Source organism: Gouania willdenowi, chromosome 3 (assembly GCF_900634775.1).
Source record: "Gouania willdenowi chromosome 3, fGouWil2.1, whole genome shotgun sequence".
Taxonomy (NCBI): domain Eukaryota; kingdom Metazoa; phylum Chordata; class Actinopteri; order Blenniiformes; family Gobiesocidae; genus Gouania; species Gouania willdenowi.
This window is the reverse complement of record NC_041046.1, coordinates 38,738,385-38,763,921: the sequence shown is the minus strand read 5'-3', so window position 1 is coordinate 38,763,921 and position 25,537 is coordinate 38,738,385. Positions and strand designations below refer to the sequence as shown.

Below are 25,537 nucleotides of genomic sequence, written 5' to 3'. Positions count from 1 at the left end.
AAGTGAACCAATCCAAGTTCCTCCATCCACCCAAAGTTCCACAAACACGGGGACAGAGATGAACCTGTAGCAACGATTATGAACTGGAAACTCAACTAAAGCTAACTATGCTAAGCTAACCCACCAACACACAGACTGGGCTAAGAGCTAACGCTAACCACTCCATATGAGGAATAATAGACCAAGTAAAAAGAACACGTCTTACTGTCATAAAGCCACAGAAAGACATCGATTTGTTTATGGTCAGATTTAACACTTGTATGGAAGGATAAAAGCTAAACATGTCACACGTTGTGTGAAATAAATGTTAGCATAATAATGTCACTATACATCCGTCCAAACCTGTGGAACGCAATATTTTTTAATTAAATTTCCCGTGTTCACAAGACAAAGCTGGTCCCATTAGACTAATGTAATTATTGAGATTATTACACCTAAATATACCGAATGATTAAATCATCAGCTTGATCTGGTTTAATTATAGGAAATCAGAGAAATATTTATTAACCATAACTTTATGTAACTCATAAGATGAATGAAACAAGATTCAGCAACAGTAAAAACACTGTTGGAATTATTTGTGCTTTTCAAGTGCTTTTTTTTTATAGAAAATAATTTCATTTTAAGTGAGGAAATGAATTAATTTTGTACAATAACACTAATAGAGTGACCCACATGCACTGATTTTTAATGTGTTGATGTATTCAAATGTATTTGTGTTTCTAAAGAACCTGTTTACATTTTAAGTTGGGAATTGTTTTATTTATTTATAGTTTTTTATTTATTGTGATGTTTATCGTTATCGTGATAAATACCAGAAATTATCGGGATAATTTTTTTAGTCCATATCACCCATCCCTAACGTTCAATGAGGGAGAAATTACAGCCACAAAACAAAAAGGTAAAGTTGATTTTACTGCAATACAAACCACTGTGTAAGAGGCTTCAAAACGGGTGAGGAACAGACAACATCTTAAAGAGAGTTGGATGTCATAAATTAGAGTGAAGCGTACATGCACAGCGCGTACACAATTCCACACCAAAGACGGACAAACTTCATAAAAACAAGCGTCTTCACACTGATACTGTGGAGAACCTCATCGGAATCAGCATCGAGGGGCCAGAACTGATGGGCTATGATGCCAATTTGTGATTTTTTTTTTGGGACCGATAAGCTACAATTTTATTGGCCCCGTTACCGGTATTTTTAAGGTCACGTTAATCCTCAAGCCTCAGACAAGCATTGATACTGCCGTGCTGCCTGTCAGTCCTCCTTAAGAACCTGCATCCGGAGCTGACTAATGGGAGGGGCTACTGTAGACAGTGCTCGCCTCGCTTCATAAGTAGGCGTGTCTGTAGATACTATCTACACATTTATTATTGTTTCCAGCCAAAAAACTGCACACTACAGTAAAACAAATGGCTATTTAAGCGGTTATTGTGATTTTGAGTCAGAAAAGTGTGTTCCGCTGCAGAACCAGAGCAGCAGAGCAGATGAGTTGTGTGTGATGTGTGTGCGATGCGCAGTGGTTCCCCATGGCTTAGCCTTTAGCCTAGCTGATTGTCCTCCATGGCAGCCATGCTTCTGCCGTCTGTTTGCGCCGCCTCCGTCTGCTCCAGTGGCGGCGAGTGCTGGCAGGCAAACCCGCTGCTTTGGGGGCCGCTGGGTCGTCTCGGAGTAGCAGTCGAAGGCTGCGTAGGTTTCCCCGCACATCGGCCACTACCGTGCCTCGGCTGCCAGCAATGTTTAGCTCGAGTAGTGACTTGCCTTCATATATTATCTTACAGCTAAAATGTTACGAGTAAATATGGCAAAACAGGGGTAAATAAACATAGTTAGCCTTGTTGTCACAAGCCAGTGCAGCCGTAGCCATCAGAGGAGCAGCTCACTAAATCTCCTTTTGCACAATTTTTCATTGTTAAGCTGTTTGATATGCTTGATTTGAATATTTGTATTGTTTAGATAGTTGGTTTAGTGTTTTGTTAATATAAACGTATTTATACGGTATTTTTTACTGTGTTATTTATCATTTATAGTGTTTTATTTAGAAGTATTTCTTTTTTATTTTTCATTTATTTTGTTTGCCATATTGTTAAAAATGTTAAAAAAAATAAACAGATATTTGTTTCTGTTTTTTTATTTTGTGTTTTTCCATTGTTTCCATTGATTTAAAAAAGTAAAGTATCATTATATTTATTTAAAGTTTAAATAAATCTAAAATTGTTTATTATGAAACAGATTATTGCTTGTGTTCATTGAAAAATAATCACATTTCAAATCACAATGTTGAGGGGAAAAAAAACAAAATTCCTAAATCGTTCAGCCCCAACTCTGAATTGAATTGTTTGAGAAGACTGCCAAAAATAAAATTCAAATTCAAATTCTATTTCATTGGGTGAAGCAATGCAGATGCTATGTTTGTTATGCTACTGTTAAGTTAATTCAAGTACAGCATTTCTGCAAAATAAAAAAAATTAAAAAAAAACAATACATGTAACCTGATGTTATGCTTTGCTGTTATTTAAATCATTTTGTTATGTCTTTTTAAATTATATAAAAGAAACAGCCACCGCTTGTTGCAGAAAAACTTAATATTGACACTAAAACATTTTGCAAACTCTCGAGTCACTGTTAATTTTTACTTCATACAAAACTAAGGTATGCCAGTTACGTCAACTATTTATCAGTGTGTTATGTTGTCCTTAATTAAGAGTAGACAGAAGAAGCCTAGGAAGCCAACCTTCACACAACAGCTTTAAAATTAAGAGAACCTATGATTATTCCAAGAACAACAGAAGACATTTAATTAAAAAAAAAAAAAACTTATTGATGCTTTTGACAACATTAATAATATACAGTAGTTTATTTGCAGTGGCCTGTAAGTATACAGCCTCCTAAGGTGTGGACAGTCTTGCTTCAGGTGATGTAATAAGATTAAACACACTGGGGCTCGTAATTTACAGCTTTTAAACCTCTGGACATTGGTCATCAACCGAGGAAACGACAGTTCACTTTGCTGTTATCTAACTACAATGAGTAATTAGCTCGTTTTTCACCTCTGATTTAGATGAAGCACAGGTTACCGGTTAAACAGCAGCAGATTCAAATGGTCAGGCGCAGGTTAGCTTCCAGCTAACGAGCCGGTGTTTGGATTCAACTGGTGAACGTTTAAACCGGTGACCGACTGCGAATGAGTCACTAAATTTTAAACATCGTCTTTACAAATGTTGGTTAATCTAATTTTAGATAACTGGTCTGGGGTTAGGCTAACAAAAAATCTAATTGACTTGAGTGGGGGCAAAATAATTGTAGCTTCACCCTATAATATTTGTTCTGGCAACATTAGCCAATACAGCAGCCGTTGTCTTTCAACGCACAAAACATGAACTTTTATTTGACTGAATCAAATACAAATATGCATAAAGAGCGTATACTTATATATTTGCTTTTCTGAATGCAAACAGGCGTATTTGTTCCGCATTTTGCAGCTGCTAACGCTACAACCCACTGACAATGCCGTCTGAATTCAGTCACCAGATAACAAGGTCACCAGTCAAAGCGAATCATCAAAAGCTAACGCAGCGCATCGGAGCCACAGATAGATGCATTAAAACCCGCACACAGCTGTCAGGTACCCGGTAACAGACGGGACAACAGCCGAGTTACACGTGAATAACAAACATTTGATTTAGAAATACCAAGTGTTTACAATGACGTGGGAATACTAAACTATAGCATTAGCAATGCTAAGCTGGCGTTAGCCAGGTTTAGCTGGTGTGACAGATCTGCTGGTATACCTGCAGAATGGTGAATGACAGCTTCAATGCTTGTTGTGGAATGATGACAAACACTAACCACATTTACCAACAAATCCACTTCGTTGAAAGCTAAATTTATCCTTTCACATAACAGGTAATTTTACAATTGATTCACATTTTAATCAAAAGATAATTTGATCAAGTCCCTTTTCTGCAACAAACGTGTAGAAAATCTAAACCTGCAATGCACGTAAAACACAAAAGCTTTTGTAGTGAAATAACCCGTAAACAATATTGATTTGTTTACTACATCAGTGCATTAACCAGGATAGCCAGCAGACAGTCACTGCTTAACACGGTCACCAGCATATACAAAACATCCGCAGGCTAAGAATACCTGGAGCGCACCGTGACAGCCTGTTGCACAGGTGTGACGTAGTGTCCAGGACCAGGTTAGCGGCGCAAGGGGCTCACCTGTCCGCAGAATGTCCTCACAGGTTCGGGGGTTCAGTCTGGAGCTATCCGCAGAATCATTCCGCCCAGGTGGGTTAGCAGCACGGCTAGTTCCGGTAGAGATTACAGCTCTGTCCTTATTTTTTGGATCTGTGGCTTTCACTTTAACGCACTGTGCAGCATCTTATCTGCTGCGGTGCAGAAGCTTCGTTAATGTTACCGTGACGGGACAAGGAGGCGTGCGGGCTATGCCATGCCTCCACCCGCCTCTCTGAAGCCTCACTGCGGCGGCGTGCAGACGTCCAGCCCCGGTGACGTAGGGCTCCGCCCGCCCCCGCTGCCGAAAACAAACTAGTTTCATAGTATATTTTGTCTACAGTTCTTCTGCTGCTATTACCTATGACTTTGTATCTTGTTCAATAAAATAAAATAAAAATAAATTAAAAAAAAAAGTGATACCATTTTATTTTTACATACTAATATTTTGACCTGGGGCTTGAATTTTTAATCTTTTACACATATCATTCCACTCACCATGTTAACCTAAGAATGAGAAAAATATATAAATTAATTAATTATCAATTGTTTGATAGATAAGATTGACAGAAAATTCATTTTGAAGAATAAACTAATAGTTTAATTCTGTTTGCTTGAAAGTAGGTTATTTTTTAGGTCATAACACTATTGAGTTTTCAAATATGTTTGGCACTGAATAAATTATTGTTTTTAAACTCTAGGCACCATAGCCTTTTTTTTAATCATTTTAAAAAATTATTTAAAAGTGTATACTTTGTGCTAGTTGTTTTTATTTTTTTCAATACCAATTTTCATTAATTGATAACGTTCCATATCCAAATAAGATTGTACTCAAAAATGAATACAGTCTTGGAAAAAAAAACAAGTAAATTTTGCAACGTAAAAGCAGCTGCTTTTTAGATGTGTTTACTTTCACTATGACTTCTATATTTCATTCCACTTCTAATATGCATTTTTGTTGTGACATTTTGTATTAAATAGAAAGAAGATGATGCTTGTGGGCAGTGGTTTGAAGGAATGTGACACTATCTTTTGGGTGCAGACTTGTCTGAAGCAGCTATTCCCTCTTTATCTCTGAAAAACACAGCTCTTTGCACTGTGTATGTCTTAATTTCACCCCCTTTGAACACACTTGAACCTACATTTGCAATATAAACAGGTGTGTACATTGCATTCCTCCTGTTTCCATTTCCTCAGTGCAGAAGTGCCATTTGTGCAGTTCTTAATGGCACAATGTGGGTTGGGCATACTGACTTCAGCCTTAAGGTGCTTCAAGGACTTAAGAAACCTTGACCAATGCATATACAATGCCGAGATGAGTTTATTTACAGCCAATTCTCATGCATGCATAGTTTAGATGTCATTTATTTTAACAAATAGTTGAAAAACATGTGGATTATAGTCTGTAGATTATATAGACATCCGCTGTGTTCTTACTCTGCTGCAGCTTAAAGATATCAATGAGGCAATTTGTAATGTATAACTGCTGTCCACTGGATGTTTCCTCTTTTTGGGCCATCCTTTGGAAACCCAAGAGATTGTTGTGGGTCAGCAGTTTTCTCAATGCACAGATTAATCTCCTTTTCACAATAAAAGATACTGAAATTCATATTTTTCTCAATTCTAATTCCCTTTTTCAATTTACGGTAATCAGTTGATCTTGACAAAAATGGCGTATATGCACATTGAGATGCTGCCATTTAACTAAAGTGATTATCTCCATTCAATTGTACATATTACATAGGTAAGACCAGCTAATGTGTTAGCAACATAAAAACTCACATGGAGACAAGTTCCAATCTGTAACACTTTGTAACATTTACTAAGGCCATCTCATGTTGGGATTCTGTGGGTTTTATGCACAGCGTAGTGAAAAACACCAATTGACAAGTGGTAGAATGGGGTCAACAATGGTTCAAAAGGGAAGGGAGGGAGGGGTTCCGATGTCTTCCAGGGTCACAAAGAGAGAGAGAACAGCTTTAAAACACAGCAACTTATATTCCTAATGATAAATATTCCTTCACTGTGAAACACAAATACTCATTCCTGCTGTTTTCTATGCACCTCATTTCCCAAGGTTTTTAGTTCCTGATTATTGGTGCAACTTCTTGTCTCATAAATGGATTAAGATAAGTTAAATAGGAAACCAACTTTTGCTAGTTGTGATCAACGTATCTTCAATATATGACAATAAATTAGCTTATATCTAAAATTAGCATACACATAACTCATTCTATCGATTTGCCACGTCCTAACTGTAGCCTCTTTGTTGCACAGGAAGTTGTACAATAATCATCGACAGCAGTGCCTCGGAAAGACAGAAGATATGATAGCATCTAGGCTATCTGACAGGCAATCAGGTTATCTGAATAAGACATCTGATAATCTGTGTGAGGAATTAGTTTACAGTCTGAAATCGTCCTCTTGTATATCCATATACCCTCTTTCAATAGCAGACAGAAGCTCCCATCAACAGAGAGTCCACTGTGTGGATTTAAGGTGGTTAAACTAATCTCAAGTCCGGGTTGTTAAAGTCCAAACGTGTTCATCCAAGTGTAACAACTTAAACTAATGATTAGGCATCACAAAACAAGATAAATATAGAGGATTGCATTCATATTTACAGCGATGGCAACTAACAGAGTTGAGCAGTTGCATCACTTTTTGATGCAGGGGTGCTGTGACGCAAAATTTGTGAAAGTGGCAGAACTCAAATTTTTACCACAATTTGTGAGTTTGAGACGTGGTGCCCATGACTAGGAGATCAGAGTTAGATGCATCATGTCATCGGTAATAGATGTAGGGAATTGTAGTTCTTCTGCTTTTGTTGGCAATGGAGTTGCGGTAAAGGAACTCTTCAGGTTATCCAAGAGGACAAGACTCAGAATTAACCAAGGCCTCTCAACAAGAAGAAGTTAGGAGTTCTAACTTGGCAGAAGGAAACCCCACCGAGACGCTGGAGGAAGACGGTCCCAACTAGGCTGCCATTAATGAGCTCAAATGCACCTTGAACAGGGTTCCCACGGATCCTGGCAGTGGGACAGGAAGTTGTGCACAGACACAAAATTGATCATCTGGTTTACTTTTAAAATAAAATACTCTGTATTCGTATAGCTCTCTTTGGCCACTGGGGGTGTAAATCCCTGGACAGGACGGCAGTGAATCACATTTCACATATAAATATTGCACTTAACCATGAATGAATCGCAATAATCTCCACAAAAGTGTAAGATCTACAGTAGGTTTCCTTCTGTTCCTCTCGAAGGACACAACAAACTGTTTATATGGTTTTGTAATTCTATTTATAGAAACTACACTCGTTATATTGCGCAATTACACGTAACTTAGCGTAATCTTCTGAGTCTGGTGGAGCCGCAACAGACGTAGCCAGCGGGTATCCAAGGACTGCGGAGCACAGAGACATTCTGCAGTGGAGCCGTTCCAGAACCATAACACAATCAGTGAAAATCCAGTGTTAGATGTTCAGATGTGCATCTAATGTGTGCTTTTGGTCAAGTTTTGATGTTCTAAATGAAACATAAACAACGAGTGATTATTGATGAATCCTATCTCTGCTGCCCGGGCTCGGACAGGTCCAGGTTGATTCCCGACAGCACTTCTCCTCCACAAGAATGATTCAGGAGCTCCTTCAGGGCTTCGTTTACATCGTTGTTGAAGGCCGTGGAGAAGCTCACATTGGGGTACACTCCTCCTCTTCCTCCGCCATCCAGAGGAAAAGAGCTCATCACCTCCTGCACCCACCTCAGCTCATTGCTCAGCTCCACCTGCAGGGCGTCAAAGTGGCTCTGCCTCTCGCGGTAACGTTCACCAACGATGGTGAGGCTGCAGCCGAATGCCTGCATGTCATCCTGCAGGCCCCTCTTCAGCGCCTCAACTTTCCGAAACTCATAGCGGATCTGCGAGAGCTCGTGGCGCACACGCTCACTCTCCTCCTTGTACCACGCCTCCTTCTCGTTGTATATGGACACCATGGCATCTATGTCCCCCTGAAGAGAGTCATGTGTCTCTGCCAAACCGACAAAGGAGCTCTCCATGTGGTCAATGTCCTCCACCACCTGGGCGAAGCGCTCAAAGTTGACGTAAGTGTTGTTGGGAGGCATGCTGGAGTGGGACTTGATGGTGTACTCGCGGAGGCGTTTGGTCTTCAGTTGTCGGCGCTCCCGTTTCTTTAACTCCTGTGTTTTGGTGTCCTCTTTGTGCTCATTGGACTAGAATAAAAAACAGAAGGTAAGAAAGCAGGGACAGGACATGAGAAACCTCAGCACTGATGAAGTGAAGACAGAAGGTTAACAAATGGACTGAAAGATCAGACTTAACCTTAATCCATGGGTGACTCAGAGCCTCCTGAATGGTCAATCTTTTCCTAAGAGACCAAAACAGAATAAATGGTAGTCTTTATCTCCAAAAAAGACAGCCAGGGAAGAAACAGAAACACTACCTGAAATTGGATTATGATGAGCATTAGCATTAGCATTAGCAGATGTCTTGAGCAGCACTTATTTCAGGTTTCCTGAGCTGAAAACGTGAGCTGGTAACTAGTCATTAGACTAGCTCACTAGGCTAGTCATTACACTGAAACAGTGACTGGAATCAATTGGCATTTTCCCACCAGCATGGTACCAGTTCTGGTTGCTGAACCTACCTTGAACTCCAAACTGACTACCATGCTCGGACCAATATCTGGACAAATTTTTGCATTTTTTCTGCTGCCTTCAACACCATTTCTTACGGCATTCCTCTTACCCGCCTGTGCGAAAATCTTGGCCTTAACAATACTGTCTTACTATCTTTCATTCATAACTCTTCGACAGGGAACAGCTAGCTGCTTCTCTCTTTCTGCTGCCATCAATAATAAGCCTGGGACATTAATCAATAAATAATTTAATGGCACGGTAAATGAAAGTGAACTCGATAACTTTGCCGGCCTTGATACATTGCCAAATGCCTGTGTGTTTGTTTACCTCGTCTTCCGCACCCACTTCACCTCTCCGAAGTGGCAGCGGCCTGAGTTTTCAACATCCCAAGTCTCAAGAAATAAAGGTTTATTTCATTTGAAAGGGCCTATTTGCATTAATATATCTTAACATTACATTAGTGGTAACATTGGTATAAAATTTTGACAATAATATTGTTTATCTGCAATGATTTGTGGGACAATATATACATAGGTTTAGTCAATTTTGGTGTCTCCCAAGGCTCCATGCTAGGTCCCCTGCTCTTGTTCCATTGCAACGGTCTTCGTTTTCACAGTTATGACAATGTCACCCAACTCTACATCAGAACAAACCCCTGACAAAAAAACAATCCACCTCTAACTACACCACGATCCCCGTCTCAGCATTGCTGCCTTTCACGGTTTGTGTTTGTGTAGTTTTGTCCTATCGTATTGTAGTTGTTGTTACTGTATAGCATTCTTGTTGTTCAGCAACTTTAGGTTCCTTGAAAGGAGTAAATTTAATTTCATATGACAAACTTTTGAGCAAAACTGTAACTACATGATCTGCCAATTTTCCACTGTCATATTTACATCTACTGCTTGTTCTTTGTCAAACAGCTAGAATTGGCAGTAGACAAACATCTTCAATGGTCAGCCCACTTCGATTCTCCTTGAACTTGTATGAACGGCAGGTTCAGTAAACGTCACCAAAGTTTAGAGAAATCTGAACCAGAGCAGTCTACTTTCTCCTGTGTTGCTCATACTTCCTGTCCTTCTCCAGCAGCTCGCTGATGAACTGCTTAGCGAGATCACTCGTGTGACCAAAGAACTCCTCGTCAAACTCGTAGTTTATGGCTGAGATATTTCGTAGAGTGTCCTGTTTGGTCTCGCCGAGGAACGGAGAGGCACCACTCAGCCTGGAAACACACAGAGACATCTGCTTTACCTTGCCGTGATCAGCACTCTGTGTGAGATCATGCACACATTCTTTCACGTGTTTGTGAACTTGCAGGATGTAGGTGATGACCCCAATGCTCCACATGTCTGCCTCCAACCCCAGCGGCTCGTAGTTCACAATCTCTGGAGCTAAAAAAACAAAAACATGAACTTTTTATATTTCTTTCTTATGCAACAGAACAAACGGGAGGTATGTGTCTGCATTTTAAAAATATATTTTAATATTTTAGTTCTTACCCACAAATTCTGGAGTCCCAAAAATGTTTTTAAATTCAACTCCAGCTTCAATCTTGTGAGCGAGGCCGAAATCGATTAGTTTAATTCGGGGTAGCGGGACGTTTTTGTCAAGCAACATGATGTTTTCAGGCTGAGGATGACACAACAACAAAATGAGGAAAAGAGACGAACACCTGCAAAGCTTATAGGAAGGTAATCCGTGCTGATTAGCCTTTTCAACAAAGTAGCAGTTACAAGAAAAGCAGAATTATTAATACACAACACCACTATCATAACTCCTATGTTGACCTGTAGCAAATTTTCTCTCTATATATTGTTTTACATTGTGTGACTCGTGAGGACCGACTTGAGCAGACTATTACAGTAAAACTGTAGGCCTGGTTGACTCAAACAAACCTTCAGATCAAAGTGGGCAATTTTACGGGCGTGCAGGTAGTTTACACCTTCAAGGATCTGTTTGATGAATTGAGTGGCCTCTTCCTCACTCAGAGACTCTTTTTGGGCTAGGAAGTCAAACAGTTCCCCGCCGGAGACCCTGAAAAGCAAAAGCAGCAAGTTTAACCTTAACCCAGAGTTATACACAAATCCCATAATCCATTGACCTTAACATGCTCTCTTATTTCTTCTTAGATATCTTTAAGGCCTCCAAGTGAGCAGATGTTAGAGTAAAACACACATTATTGCATTTTTGGCAGTTTGCTATCGATGATAAAAGGAATTGAAGCCAAGTCAGGAGTTGTCAATCATCTACAGATGATGTTTAAAGTCCAAGGCCTGCGTTTCAAAAGCCATCTGTAATGCTACACCGCTAAATGGAATAATCAAATCATGACAAAACACTGAACCCTAATTTTCTCTCAATGGTTGACTAGCACCTTGCATATTATCTCTATACCATTGGCGTGTGAATGTGAATGTGAATGAGCTGATATTGTAAAGTGCTTTGAGAATACCTCAGTGGTTAGAAAGCACTATGTAAATCAAGTCAATTTACCATTACCATTACTCATGAAAGTGCTCCATTCACATAACTCACACTGGTTTGATGAGGTTAAAAGCATTTGATGGTTGCCATGGAAGCGTAGACTTCCCCGTTTTAAAGTGTCTTCATGTTCCGCTGAAGGCATAGGTGGATGTGTAGAAAGATGCATGATAGTAGCGTCCAAATGCTGCACATTCAGCTTTAGACCGATCACCTAAGTGTATTTATGTTATTGGTTGCATATCTCTTTCAGGAAATTAATTATGTACAGTGATTTGCATGGGTATGTATTAAAACAAGGACACAGTAATGTTAAAATTGCACTTTCTATTCTAAAACATGCCAGGATTCTCTAATCTGGCACACTTCATATCAAATGGGTCCTAAGTGGCCCCGGACCTAGAATAGAATAAGTTTGACTTGCTTGATGCAGCTGAATTCTTGAGATAGGGGTAACAATTAAATAATAGTTTAGTTTCTTGAAATTTTATGAGCACATGTTGACAATTATTTATCTGCTCTCCCTGCCGACTATAACCCAGGTCTTCTGATAATAGCCTCATTGTGCAGTGCACTCTGATGCAAACTTCTTTCCTCTTCATAATTACTCAGGGATCAAGCATCAAACTGAATTGTGAGACCAGAGATGAATCAACCCCAAGTGGTCAGCGCTCATAGGAGTTTGAGATTTTTGCCAGAAGGGGGTAAAAGAAAAATAGAATTAAATATATATACTGTCTCGAGATTTGTGCCAATTTGTATCATATGCAATAATGTAAAAATTACATATTTGATAATGTTGACTCCAAAAATTTGTGTAGACGCGTCATTTAATGTTGTAAATTAATGATGAAATCAGGCCGGCGTCCACTTTCTGCTTCATTTTTGCTGCAGTACCATACATGATCTGCTGGGCGGAGTGTCACTTCACCATTTGCATTCTGAAGAAGAATTGCATAACAGAAGAAGAACCAACCTAAAGTCTCAAAAGTTTAGGACCATTTCCCTGAAAACTTATACTATACACCTAAGGTAGAACTAACATCGGTGACATGAAACTAACAGTAATATGTTAAAGCAATAGAAAACTATTTCATTGAAAAAATATTTTTTTCGAATGAACTTGGAAAAAACTGTAATGAAAACTTTTGACTACTGGGGGGCAATGCTCCCCCTGCCCTCCCCGGAAACTTTAGTTTAGAGGCGGTGCGTGTGGTGGACTCACAGCTCCAGGATGAGGACCACGTCAGTGCGGTTCTCGTAGACGTCGTGTAGCGTGACAATGTTCGGGTGCTGGATCTGCTGCAGGATGTTCACTTCACGCTCGATCTCTTCGCGCCTGACTCCCCGAGAGCTGGCCATGCTCTGACGCTTCTTGATGAACTTGGCGGCAAACTGCCGACCAGTGCTCGTCTCCGTGCACTGCTTCACAATGGCAAACTGACCGCTGAAAAGCAGAAAAGACACACAGTTTTAGATGCGTGGTGCTGCAGCTCAGGGCTAATCATTTATTTGGGGGGTGGCAAAGTTCCCTCTTGCCTAGGGCACTGAATGATCTAAAGCCGGCCCTGCACCTCTCCGTTCATGTGTTACTGATGTCGAATCTCTCTGTTTACTTGAGGTAAACTCTATAGACAGTATGTGCAGTGTACATTAGAGTCATAGGCAGTTCTGGCTATAGGCAGATTGTATTTGCCAAGGTTCCTAGGAGCCTTAAAGCAGAGTCTTCCTCCTCAACTGAGAATAATGAAATGTACTGGTCTTTATTTGTAATGATTTTTTTTTAATAAATGTTGGAAAAAAGATTAAAATAAATTATCATAAACTGTGAGTGTTTTTGAGACTCCAAAGTTGTGCAGTGGTTGGCATCAGCCCAGAGGTAAAGAAATAATTGACAGGTACCATCATTCAACTGCTCATAGACCATTTAATGGACTATTTGTATCATGTTTTACACATTAAAAAACAACAACCATGTCTTCAATTACAAGAAAAACATCCCTTAAGTAAAAAAAAAAAAAAAAGACATTCCTTTGAAAGTTTACTGGCAATTGTGTGTAGATCTGAAAAGTGAAAAAAATAGTGCCAAAAATCAAGTGATAGTTCTTCATTGTTGTAGAATTGTCTTTTTGTACTTGAAGGATACTTTTTTGTAATTGAAGGGATGTTTGTGTGTGTAAAACATGCTGTATTTGTTTCTGATGCATGAAGTATTTGTTTGATAGGTACGTTTCTTATTTGAAAAACAAAGTGCAATAGCTGGGGAATGTTTTGTATTTTCAAACCACACTGAGTAACTTTATGAATTGTTGGGCGTGAATAAAAGGGTTTGTGAGTTTTTGGCATGATTTTAGCTCAATTAAGATCCTCCTGTATTATGAGTGCAGCTACTCCCTGAGTCCCAATGGTAAAGAACTCCTGATGTCTGCTAGGTGGTAGTCTTCAGAGTGTGTCTGAAAGAGGAAATAGGTGTTGTGTCTAGTTATTTTAGGTTTAAGACTGCAAACTGGATGGGGTGCTGATCAGGGCACAGGAATGAAGAGATGAGACGTCCTTTTCTCTTTAACTGGAGTGTGTTCCAGCTGTATTTATTCCAGCTAACAGCAGATTGAATATTTGTTGTTTTAGTAGTTTTAATAGTAGTTTTGTAACAAACATGAAAAAAAAAGGGTTAGTTGCACAGAAAAGACAAAAGGTTTGGACAGCTGACATAAGTAACAAAATCCAACATCATAAAAGGCTTAATTACTCCAAATTATCTCTAAATTACAACCAAAAGGGAAAAAAATTACCCACATTCAGTCTTCTATATAAATGAAGCTCCACATTTAAACTGAATCAATATGTAAGGCAATGGCACCCTCTTCTGGACAAAAATATCATTGAATACGTTTTCCCCCACAGCGATAACAGCAACGTAAACTCTGACACAGTAAACTGTGTTACATAAAGCCTAATTTAAGGTTCTGCGTAAAATCCCCCGCCGTAGATGCACGTAGGCGTAACCTTTCGTGCGCCCCCCAAAAATCCTGATGTCGACGCCTTTGACGAGCGAGTTGATCTTGTAGGTTTTGTGCCCTGCTTTCATACGCCTTTCTGAGTTCCCGTTCACCTCCCCTAAAGTTGGTCCCACTCTCTGACCATATTTCTGCAGGGGTTACTAGCGATAAAGTGCCTGAGAGCCATCAGGTAGGCACCTGCATCCATTGTCTTGAGTAGATCTAAATGCACAGCCCTGCTGGTTAAACACTTGAATATAATCCCCCAGCGCTTTTCCTTGCATCTGCCCATTTTCACCTTCATAGGCCCGAAGCAATCCACACCAGTAGAGTAGAAGGTTGGTTTATGTAATTGGAGATGAGCAGTGGGTAAGTCAGCCATTCTGGGAATTGAGGGCTTAGCTCTCCAGCAATGATACTCAGGACATGCGTGTTGGTATCTTCTGAATGCCTCCCGCCCTCGAATTACCCAGAATGTCCTTTGCAGCTCTGCAAAGACCCGCTCTGGACCAGAGTGATGGAGGTCTGCATCATACTTCTGAATGAGCAAGCGTGTAACTGGAGGCAAAGGATCTAGGACAACAAGGTGCTGGGTTGAGTCGACTTGGCCCTCCAATCGTCAAAGTCAGCCACCCACTCTTATCAGATTGGTGGACTTGTCCAAGTTGGGAGCTAGGATGAGCAAACGGCTTCCTGATGAAACAGGTTTCCTGGCTGCGAGGTACTTATATTAATCAGGAAAGGATTGTCGTTTGGCTTGTTGGAGAATGAGTAGCCCAAGGGATCATATATTCTCAACTGAAAATCTCATGTCAAAGGTCTCAGGTCTCCATGGTGGAGGTTCAGGCTAGTCCTCCTCCTCTACTGCAGCTTGAACAGGTTGACTTTTAGTGGGTGCAGTGCTGGTAAGTGGAGGCTGGTGTGTGCAGTATCCTGAGGCTAGGCAATGAGCTCCACCTACAGTAACTTTACTCTCAAAGAGCGGGCTGTCTAGAATAACTCTTTAATCTAGTTTCTGGCTTCCTGAAGTTCCTTTAAACCTGATTAGAAAGCCTTTTGTGAGTGGATCAGTTTAGCATTCTCTTCTTGGTTAGCTCTGATCTCTGGGTAGCGAGTTCTCGTACCGGGTCCTTTGGTAGGAAGGTGAATATCCCTGTTGAGCGTCGATCTCAGAGTATCGTCTCCAGAAGTGGCTAGAGCAGCACCCTCACAGAAGCGCCCGGAGTGAGTCTGAGGTGGATGTAGGGGGGTCATCTGGACCGGACCTTCCCATGCGATGTGTACTCTTCTCTCAGGGATAGGAGATGATAAGTCCCACTGAAGCTGTTCTCTTGGATTATATCCTGCATATGGGCGACCGTGGCTCATGTGGTAGTGGGTCGTCTTCTGAACGAGAGGTTGGGGGTTCGATCCCAGTACCTGACTATGTGTCGAAGTGTCCTTGGGGAAGACACTGAACCCTAAATTGCTCCCAGTGGTCGACTAGCGCCTTGCATGGCAGTCCTGTCCCACTGGTGTGTGAATGTGAGAGTTATTGGGTGAATGAGCTGATATGTAAAGCGCTTTGAGACTGCTTCAGTGTGGTGATAAAGCGCTATATAAATCAAGTCCATTTACCATTTACCATATGAACTCTGTCAGGTAGACGAGTTCGCCGCTTTGGTCTCACATCAGGGTCCATCTTTACTTGGGGGTCCATCCTGGTTGCTGTCTATCCGGCTCGAAGGACCATTGAAAAAGAAGAAATGGGTGATGTGCCTAGTTCTTTTTGGTTTAAGACAGCAAACTGGATGGGGTGCTGATCAGAGCACAGGAATGAAGAGATGAGACTATCTCTATCTCTAATTTACAACCAAAAGGAAAAAGAAAGGACCCACATTCAATCTTCTGTATAAATGAAGCGCCACATTTAAACTGAATCAATATGCAAGGCAATGGCACCTCTTCTGGCCAAAAATATCATTGAATAAATGTTCCCCCACAGTGATAACAGCAACGTAAACTCCGACACAGTAAACTGTGTTACAAAAGTGGGTTAGCATGAAATCACCATAGCCGTTAGCTTATACACTTATCAACTTAGCACAGTATAAATGGTGACTTACTTTCTGGTCATTGACTATAAACAAACTGAAGCACACATGAACAAGAGAAAGAACCAAACACAACTCAGAAGAACGTTTTAAAGGACAGGTACGTAGATAACATCCAACTCAGGCTTTTATTGGCAAAGCTAAACTAATAGACAAACTGCGCACTGTAAAAGTGAGTACGTCCTAACCCAGACCTTCTACTTAACAAGCAACACTACAGAACTCACTCACACATGCTGTCCCGGAGGAGAAAAAGCCAAAAAAGTGACACATATTGTGCAGCTGTTTGTTAATAAATCTGCCTGTGTGTCATTTTGCATCAGCAAATTTAACCTACAATTGTATTTCTGGTTAGACTTTGAGTTATAAATATTGAGATTTATATCGTATATATTGTCATTTTGAGAAAAAATATTGAGATATGAATTTTGGTCCATATTGCCCAGCCATAATGTCAAAGCATCAATGTGGCACTGAAATACATATTTTGTAGTAATTCAACTAACTGAGGTGAGAGAATGACCTGAGAGCATTCCTGTAGGGTTAGCTGGTGTCTTGTGTTTCTCTGTGTGCAGCGACATGTGTCTTAGGCTGGCTGTGGTTACAGTTTGTCACTCAGGACCATTCTATTTATAGCATCTCACTCACTCACTCATTCATCCTCCTACAGGCTGCCACTGTCAGACAATCACTATGAGACAGCACAAACACACCATCAGCCACGTGACATATGTTTCAAATTGACATTCTAGTAATAATGCTCGGGGGCTGCTGCCAGCTTTGAAAGCAAGGCTTCACTTTGCTGATTTGTAATCGAACGCTCACTCTTCTCCTCCTCCTCTGTCTGTTCTGAGAACAGCTGCTAAAGATAGAGAGGCCTTTAAAAGGCAGCTCCAACAGTTGTCTCCATCTAACAGCAACAACACCAGACTGCAGACACTCAGAGCTCCTCGTTCATCTGGCCTTTCACATTATACCTTGAACATCTCTCCAGGAAAAGATATGAGATTTTATGAATCCAGTAGCTCTGAACCCACAACTAAATGGAAGTCATTATTTGTTGAATATATGACACTTATGGCCTTTCTGTGTGGAGTTTGGGTCAGAAGATCAATAAATCAATGATTTAATATGTAACATATTCTGTTAAAGCCCAAAAGATCCATCATTATACATTTTGCAGAAAATATTCAATAAAAGAGAAGAAGGAGCTGCAGTGAAGCATTGTTTTATCAAATAAATCAATGGAAACAGGAGCTTGACTTAACAAACAACTCTAATACATCATGTGTTCATCATCTGTTGACTGAAGTGCTGTTGACTTTCCTAAATATGTTTTGCAAACTGTTCTTTTGTTGTTAATAAATCATTTTTTGTTTGTGCTTTTCTGTGGAAAAAGGAGACTGATGTCATCACTCTGGGGATAATGCAGTGATTTTTCTACTGCTTTGGTCATAATGTTGATTTAATTCTACAATTATCTTATTTTTCCTTCTCTATCCTCACTTATGAAGATTTTGCTTCTTCCCAATAAAATATTATTCTAAGTTGATATGAAAAGTGTCAGGGAATGTGTTTCATTTGGTGCTAAATAAATCGAATTTCATTTAATTCAAATTTGTGTAAATGAATTATTTACACGTTTGGATATTTAATGCGATCTGTAGTTTAGTAACAGACTCATTGTAGGACATGAAAATGTTGAAATGATGTTGTTTTTCTCCTCTTTAAAATATGTCTTAAACTTTCTGTGTGTGTGTGTGTGTGTGTGTGCGTGTGTGTGCGTGTGTGTGTGTGTGTGTACCTTCCCAGCTCTTCACCAATGTCATAGTAGTCCTCGACTCTCTGTTGTTTAAATGAGTCCATGTTTGAAGGCTTTCTTTGATGGTTTGGGCACAGATCACTGAGTTCTTCTGTCACACACACACACACACACACACACACACACACACACACACACACACTAGGTTATTTACACCTGCTGCAGTCTAATAACGCTGTTGAAGCCCCTATGAGACAAACACAGCTCTTCTCTCTGTGGGTCCTCACACTGTCACACAGTTGGAAAGTCAGTCCTTACCAGCTCGTGCCCCTGTGGACCGTGTTTTTAGCACGAGGTCCCCGCCGGCTCTGCCGACGCCCCCCGGAGCCCCCATTAAAAAAAACTAATCATTTAAGGCAGTGTTTTTAAAATGGGGGTATGCGATGGCATTTAACAGAGTATTATTTATTCATGGGAAAATTTACTGACATGACAGCTCAATAAAAAAGTGTAATAAAAAACACAACAGAAGGCAACAAACCCGAAAGACACCCCAAAAATAGTGCAATGAAGATAAAATAAACAATACAATAAAAGTCGCTATACAGAGATAGAAAATAAAATAGAAATAGAAAAGAATAATCTAAAAAGAATAAAAACAAAATATACATATTAACAGGCGGGGGCAAACAGATATATTTATATATTTACAGACAGAGAGTGGAAAATTAACAAAAAAATGTCACTCTTGGTCCCACCCCAGATGACCGGAAATTATTAAAATTATAAAAACAAATCTGGAGCCAGTCACTAAATCGGTGTTTTTCAACCTTGGGGTCGGGACCCCATGGGGGGTTCGCCTGGAGTTTAAATGGGTTCGCCTGAAATTTCTGAGAAACTAAAATAGATTTTTGAATTTTTTTATTCTTCATATCAAAATATGGTCCCGATACCAAAAAGATTGGGAACCACTGCACTAAAACCTGTTTAATTCCACTTTTTTTTTTTTTTACAAAAATAGATTCTTTGAAATGTGTATTATCACTCATTCATTCTTTCATTAAGCTCTAGTTTGTTTTTAAATAGTTTAAGCAGTTTCGTCTAATTAAATTGTAAATGAGAGTTTTTAAAGAATTTCCATGCCAAATACAATTACAAAGTCAGTTATCTGAACTAAATACAGATTGTTTCCAAATTACAATTACAATTTTACATACGTCATAATTTTAATTAATTATTAATTACGCAGTTACAATTATTTTTGATGGGGTGAATTAGTCGCAGTTCCTCTGTTGGCCGCTGGGTGTGTTAATGCTGTGCTAAAGTGAGTGAAGCGCTCTGACAGAAGAAGAAGAACTCACAAATTGCTGAGACTTAAAACTCCTCCGGTTAGCGATCACTCCCCTTTAAATCCCTTAACATTTAACACTCGCCAGTTTTTACATAAACGATGGGCACCAGGGATGACGAATACGATTATTTGTTCAAAGGTAAAGTACTGCGCTCCTGTTATTGCAGCGGATAGCGCGGAGGCTAACAAGCTAACGGTAGCTTTGTGTACATTTGTGCGGCCTTAACCTGCACAACATCCTACTAACCAGACGGTTCTCATCTATTAACAGCCGTAGTTAGCTATTTTTTTAGGTTAATGCTGGTTGTGTTTAGGTACACCGGGTGTGTTGTCGTTAGCCGTTAGCTACCGCTAGCCTGCCGTCAAAGTGGGCATAGACACACCTAACTGATCACGTGATACTGACCGGTGTTGAGACAGAAACGGTTCTTCTGTCAAAATTGTGACTTTCTCGGAGCGATTTCTCCATTAATCGTGGGTTTTGACACAAACTATGGATGAATGTCAATGAGTACTATTACTATTAAATTTAACAGGCTTATTTTGACCAGAAAAAAGGTTGTGATCTTCTTGAAATGCTTTATATTACGATAACAACTGTCAGCTGGACTTTAAGCACTAATTCATAAGCAGGGGCAATGTTTTGCACTAAACCTGTCATTGTGTATAAGGTTGGTTCAAAACAAATCTGTTTTGGGTGATTCAATGTTGGAAAATGGCATTTTGTTTCTTCTTCTTGTTATTTATTTATTTTTACAACGTGTTAAATCTTTATTTACTTTTTTAAGCAGTATTTTTCAACCTTGGGCTCGTGACACCATGCAGGGTCGCCTGGAATTTGTTAAAAATAATTACCGATTAGAAATATATTTTTTAAATGTTTTATTTATTCCTCTTTTTCAAATTAAAACACAACATACAATCTCAAACAAATGTATTTTATACTTTCACTTTTTCAAATATAAATCTAGTTCAAATAAAATGCTGTATGAAGAAAAGAATAAGAATAAAAAATATGGTATAAAAATATCTGAGCTGGCACATGTTGGCTAATCCTGGATACTCTGTATTTATGTATTTAATATTTGGGATCGCCTGAATATTTGTGATATAAAAATGGGTTCGCGATCCAAAAGTGACATAAAGTGTGGCTTGATCAAAACTGTTATGAGACTCTCATGACGAGCTGATTTATTTTGTTGTACGTAGATGTTTTTATGTATAGTAATAATTCACGTCGTCGTGTTGATGCTGGCAGGACACTAACACTCCGTCCAACTACTGTAATACATTTTTTTTGTTTATGTTTGTCCTCAGTGGTCCTCATTGGAGACTCGGGTGTAGGAAAGAGTAACCTGCTGTCCCGTTTCACCCGCAACGAGTTCAACCTGGAGAGTAAGAGCACCATCGGGGTGGAGTTTGCCACGCGCAGCATCCAGGTGGACGGCAAGACAGTGAAAGCTCAGATCTGGGACACAGCAGGACAGGAGCGTTACCGTGCAATCACCTCAGCGTGAGTACGACTGCGACACCTTTGCATTGCAGAAAGAAAATCACTGCAGAAACAGAAAGTAGGGAGTCTAAATTTAATTTTTTGTTTGTTTGTCAGGGCTGGTATAGGGTTTTTTTTTTATAGTCTCAGGAAAACAGCACATTTACCTGCTGCATTAATAGCCATGTTTATTTGGTTTTCATCGACTACATTTTTTTTTTTAGTTGACAATAACAATACCATGACTAATTAGCAAAAAACATATTTACAAACTTTAATACCAGCCCATATCAGGTTGATTAATGGAAATTGAATCTTTAAAAAAAAATGCATGAACTCTTACTCTGTATATTTTAGTCAACAATATCTGTAACAAATCAAGTTGACTAAAACTAGAGTATAACTGAAATGTGGACAAAAACTAGTTTTAGGACCTCATTTTCTGTTTTAAATTGTCGCAAATTACATTTGCTGGCTTTTTCTAATTTGATGTTATTTACTGACATACTAAACATCTAAAAAAACATGCTGAAAAGGCAGAATAGGGACAAATTAAGTCAAGTATGGTGAATGTAATAATTATATTTTTCTATGCTTCAGAATTTAAAAAAGTATGCACGAATCCTGCATTTGCAAGGAGCGATCTCGTGAGATTTTATAGTGCGAAGTTTTGAGTTATGATTAAATGCTACACATTTAACCACCTGTTAAATGGCAAAATATGATGAATGTGCATGATATTCTCCTGAAAAATGTAGGTATGGGTATATTTTGGGTCATATTTAAAGTTATTTCTGTGGTGTCTGTCTGTTTTCCGGGAATAAGGAAAGTTGGAGGCCTTACATGAGTAAGTTCAGCAAAAGTTGTTTTTTAGGGGACGACAAAAACCAAATGCTCTTTGTCTTGTTTGACATTGATTATTGTCAGGTTTTATGTGCTGACCTTTAACCTGCTGAAGGTTTGTTTGATATGAAAATGTCAATTTTGCCTTTGTGAATAGGTTTCTTTGATTTATAACAACAGTTAAAATGTTTGGTTCTTCAGGTATTACAGAGGGGCAGTCGGCGCTTTGCTGGTCTACGACATCGCCAAACATCTAACTTACGAGAATGTGGAGCGCTGGTTAAAGGAGCTGAGGGACCACGCAGACAGCAACATCGTCATCATGCTGGTGGGCAACAAGAGTGACCTTCGCCACCTGCGGGCTGTCCCCACGGACGAGGCCCGAGCCTTTGCTGGTGAGGCGCCACGCCCACATTCCACCTTGAAGTGCCTCGGCAACATCAACATTCTAGTTTACATTCTCTAATGGCTCACCGTGTTTCTCCCCCGGCTCTACAGAGAAAAACGGTTTGTCTTTCCTGGAAACGTCAGCTCTGGACTCGACCAATGTGGAGACGGCCTTCCAGACCATCCTGACAGGTCGGTGCTGCCAAAGATGACACGACACTAGTAGAAATAAACATCAAACTGATCTGTAAGTCGGGCTGCATAGGGGCACAAAATATCCAATTAGGGTTGGGCGATATGGATCAAAACTCGTATTTTTTCTCAAAATGGCGACATACAATATAAATCTCGATAATTTGATTTCAAATGAAGTCTGACCAGGAAGACAATTCATGCAAAATGCCACACAGGTACATTTATTAGCAAATATTTCCAGAAAATGTACCACTTTTGGCTTTTCTCCTAAAAGGAATTTTGGGAATATTGAAAAAGAATAAACTTTACTTGGTAATTGTTTATTAAGGGCCAACCTTTATTTTTGTAACTTCCTGTTAATTACCATGGAAAGTTTCCATTTTTGAAAATTAAAAAAAGGGAAAATTTGAGTCTATCCTCTTCCATCAGTTGCAATAGAGGTTTCTAACAGCCCCCTCTCCCCCCCTCAGAGATTTACCGCATCGTGTCCCAGAAGCAGATGTCTGAGCGCCAGGAGAGCGACATGTCGCCGAGTAACAACGTGGTCAACATCCAGGTGCAGCCCACCGAGAACAAACCAAAGATGCAGTGCTGTCAGAACATCTAGTGCGACCTCACCTCTGCTGCTACCCCCCTCCCCACCCATTACCCCAGTTCACCTCTCCTCCCCCTCCCCCCCACCCAGACTGAGCTGCCTCGGCTTGCTGCTCGGTGTAGGAGGGACGACTCCCTCCCTCCTCTCCACCCTCCCCAGTTTAAAGCCCCCCCCCAATCCTGTGGTCATCATGGAGCGCAGGCCGGCCGAGGTTTCCTATCACGTTAGATTTTTGCTGTAGATGCGCTGACATGTCAGAAAAAGTCTTAATCTCTGAATGTGATCTTTTCTTCTTCTATTGTTCCTCCTCCACCCGTCTGTCTGATCTACGCCCAGAAAGCACAGCAACAAGCTTTTCTACTCATTTTAGCCCGCCCCTTCCTGTTCCCCCTTTCCTTATCTTTAGTGCAATGTACTGTTTGGAATCACGTGGTGGATGTATGGAGCACTCTGACGTGTCGATTTGAGTGCTGGAAATCGTGATTATTTTTTTTAGGCGCAGGTCCGGGGTCGGCGTCGCACATCTGTAAACGACAGCTCTCGGCTGTACTGCATGTCTGTGTAGAGAGGAGTCGAGGTGCTTTCAAGGGCATCGGGGAAAAGGAAAGTTGAAAATTGTCCTTTTCATTAAAACAATTTTAAAGCAGAATTCCCTCCACATTAATCTGCGTGGAGATTTTAACACTAACATTCTTTAAAAAAAGGTTAAAACGTTATCAAATATTTTAGCATTTCAGAAACAGTGTGCTGCTTAGATGAAATGTATTACTGCTGTTTGTCCACCAGCAACATCCCATATCTGTATACTCTGTGTCTTTGTGAACTGTACTGATTGAACATATCAGACTGAAAGCACATAACACATCACAACTGAGCTTATTTACATAACGATGTGTTTGTAGCCACTCAACGTTTGCGTCAGCTGTTAAACTTTTTTCAAGTTTTCAAATGCTCTCCTTCTTCCCCTGCGCCCCTGAATGCACCGCCCGTGTGTCTCTGTTGTTGCCTTCATGTGTTGTTGAGATAACCAAACGCCGTTCGGTCCCACGCACAGACGCTAAACCACGACTATGCAGAAACGCAGCCGCCGTCTGTCGAAAGTATTGAAGGATTTTTCAAAAGCAGCCGAAGCCTGACATTCCCTCCAAGGCTGGTCACAAACCTGCTTATTTCCTCCCCTTTTTTTTCTTTAAACTCCACAAAACATTCTCCACGGTGGATTTATCCGTTTATTTATTCTTGCACTGAAATTTAATGATATCTGATTGTTGTGCTTAATCGCAGTTTTTGCCGCACCTTCACACGCTGGGCCTGTTTTTGTGTGTGTGACGCTCATCAATTCAGTACATTTTTTTTCTTCATTTTTAATAGTTGAAAGAAGTTTTATTTGCTTACATTTATTCCCACGCAAATGATTACGAAGGATTTTAAAATAAATCACATGTTATCCATTTTATAAAGCGCTCTGTGATTGGGTGAATGCAATCTATTAGTCCCATCCACTATTAGATTATCTGTGGTGTAACTATCTTCCCTTTAAGAGGGCTTGGCCACACTAAGCAGTTCAGTAAATAAAATGTAAAGCCAAGCTGTGAGACGCAGGTTTCACGTCCTGCCTAAACATTTCCTGTTGTAAAAAAATACTCCAGATACCAGAAAACTCATCAGATGTCTCAAACATCTCTCCTCTAATGTGAAGGATCTCCAGAACAGAACAATTGTTCCTAAAAAATGTTCCGACTTTTTCAACCATCCAACACATAGTGACTGTCTGAAAAGCACGAATAGTGTTATATAAATACAGGTTATGTTGCTTTCATGGTCTTAAATGAATTTTTTTTAGTTTAAACACTGCAACAAAAAGTGATTTTTCACGTGACTGAAATCCTGCATTTAAAGCAATTAACTCTGTCACCACCTAAAGGAAAGCTGATGAACTGCAAGCATTAAATGTATCATAAATAAGTCTTATTGAGTATTTCCGACACACATTTTTATAAAAACGGGGACATGAACAGACAATAAAACTAGTTTCACTTCCTGTAGTTTAAGGTTGAACTTGATGATCGTCACACAAACGTTTTAATGTTTCGCTAAATGTTCCGTTTTGACCAAATTTTGGATTTCGCTAACTTCCTGTCACAGTGCCTCTGCACCTCCAGCTCACCACCGCCCTCCCTCCGTCTGTCTGTCGCCATTGTCACATGAAGCCTACGTTCACCGAGCTGCCTCTGAACGCACCGCATGGCTTTCTGTACGGCATCGCCTTTCACCATCGTCATGGCTGTCCCTTAGTGTGTGACGGTTTTTGTTTGTTTGTTGGGTCCATTAAAGCAAATAAATTCTCCCGGTTGTGCATCCCTGAGTCTGTGTGGAGACGTTGGGAAACATCTGGAGCACCCACACCTGGACGGCGATGCCTATGGCGTTTGTTTGAAC

The 25,537-nt window shown here is 40.1% G+C and overlaps 3 protein-coding genes across 14 annotated transcripts in view; 1 reads left to right on the top strand and 2 right to left on the bottom strand.

Annotated features, from left to right (window-relative positions):
* herc1 (HECT and RLD domain containing E3 ubiquitin protein ligase family member 1) overlaps window positions 1–4,504 on the bottom strand; it is a 71,887-nt gene extending 67,383 nt beyond the window's left edge. For all 10 annotated transcript variants that reach the window (XM_028443012.1, XM_028443017.1, XM_028443015.1 and 7 more), the window contains exon 1: window positions 4,234–4,504. The gene's annotated coding sequence lies outside the window, so the exon portion shown is untranslated. The remainder of the gene's footprint in view (window positions 1–4,233) is intronic.
* Window positions 4,505–6,041: 1,537 nt separating this feature from the next.
* Window positions 6,042–18,603, bottom strand: dapk2a (death-associated protein kinase 2a). Of its 3 annotated transcripts, XM_028441706.1 has the most exons (9): window positions 18,554–18,603; window positions 18,278–18,386; window positions 12,607–12,828; window positions 10,796–10,934; window positions 10,400–10,529; window positions 10,216–10,291; window positions 9,970–10,122; window positions 8,587–8,632; window positions 6,042–8,477 (listed from the first exon to the last, which is right to left on the bottom strand). In XM_028441706.1, the coding sequence occupies exons 2-9, from the start codon at window positions 18,337–18,339 to the stop codon at window positions 7,815–7,817; spliced, it is 1,491 nt and encodes a 496-aa protein (XP_028297507.1). In that variant the 5' UTR covers window positions 18,340–18,386; window positions 18,554–18,603; the 3' UTR covers window positions 6,042–7,814. The 3 variants fall into 3 exon arrangements, with proteins under 3 accessions (XP_028297507.1, XP_028297513.1, XP_028297518.1); XM_028441712.1 differs by lacking the exon at window positions 18,554–18,603 and having other exon boundaries at window positions 18,278–18,543; XM_028441717.1 differs by lacking the exons at window positions 18,278–18,386; window positions 18,554–18,603 and adding an exon at window positions 16,005–16,651.
* Window positions 18,604–19,533: 930 nt separating this feature from the next.
* On the top strand, window positions 19,534–24,391 carry rab11a (RAB11a, member RAS oncogene family). Its single transcript, XM_028435956.1, has 5 exons — window positions 19,534–19,725; window positions 20,904–21,099; window positions 22,123–22,316; window positions 22,420–22,500; window positions 22,974–24,391. The coding sequence occupies exons 1-5, from the start codon at window positions 19,686–19,688 to the stop codon at window positions 23,108–23,110; spliced, it is 648 nt and encodes a 215-aa protein (XP_028291757.1). The 5' UTR covers window positions 19,534–19,685; the 3' UTR covers window positions 23,111–24,391.
* Window positions 24,392–25,537: the final 1,146 nt, after the last annotated feature.

Excerpts from the sequence above, each read along its gene's own strand:
- dapk2a (XM_028441706.1), bottom strand. The coding sequence starts at position 18,339 with ATGGACTCATTTAAACAACAGAGAGTCGAGGACTACTATGACATTGGT. Across the intron at positions 10,292-10,399 it reads TGGGACTCCAGAATTTGTGG|CTCCAGAGATTGTGAACTAC; the intron begins GTAAGAACTAAA and ends TTGTTTTTTTAG. Across the intron at positions 10,123-10,215 it reads GGGGTCATCACCTACATCCT|GCTGAGTGGTGCCTCTCCGT; the intron begins GCAAGTTCACAA and ends GTGTGTTTCCAG.
- rab11a (XM_028435956.1), top strand. The coding sequence starts at position 19,686 with ATGGGCACCAGGGATGACGAATACGATTATTTGTTCAAAG. Across the intron at positions 22,317-22,419 it reads CGAGGCCCGAGCCTTTGCTG|AGAAAAACGGTTTGTCTTTC; the intron begins GTGAGGCGCCAC and ends CCGGCTCTACAG. Across the intron at positions 22,501-22,973 it reads CTTCCAGACCATCCTGACAG|AGATTTACCGCATCGTGTCC; the intron begins GTCGGTGCTGCC and ends TCCCCCCCTCAG.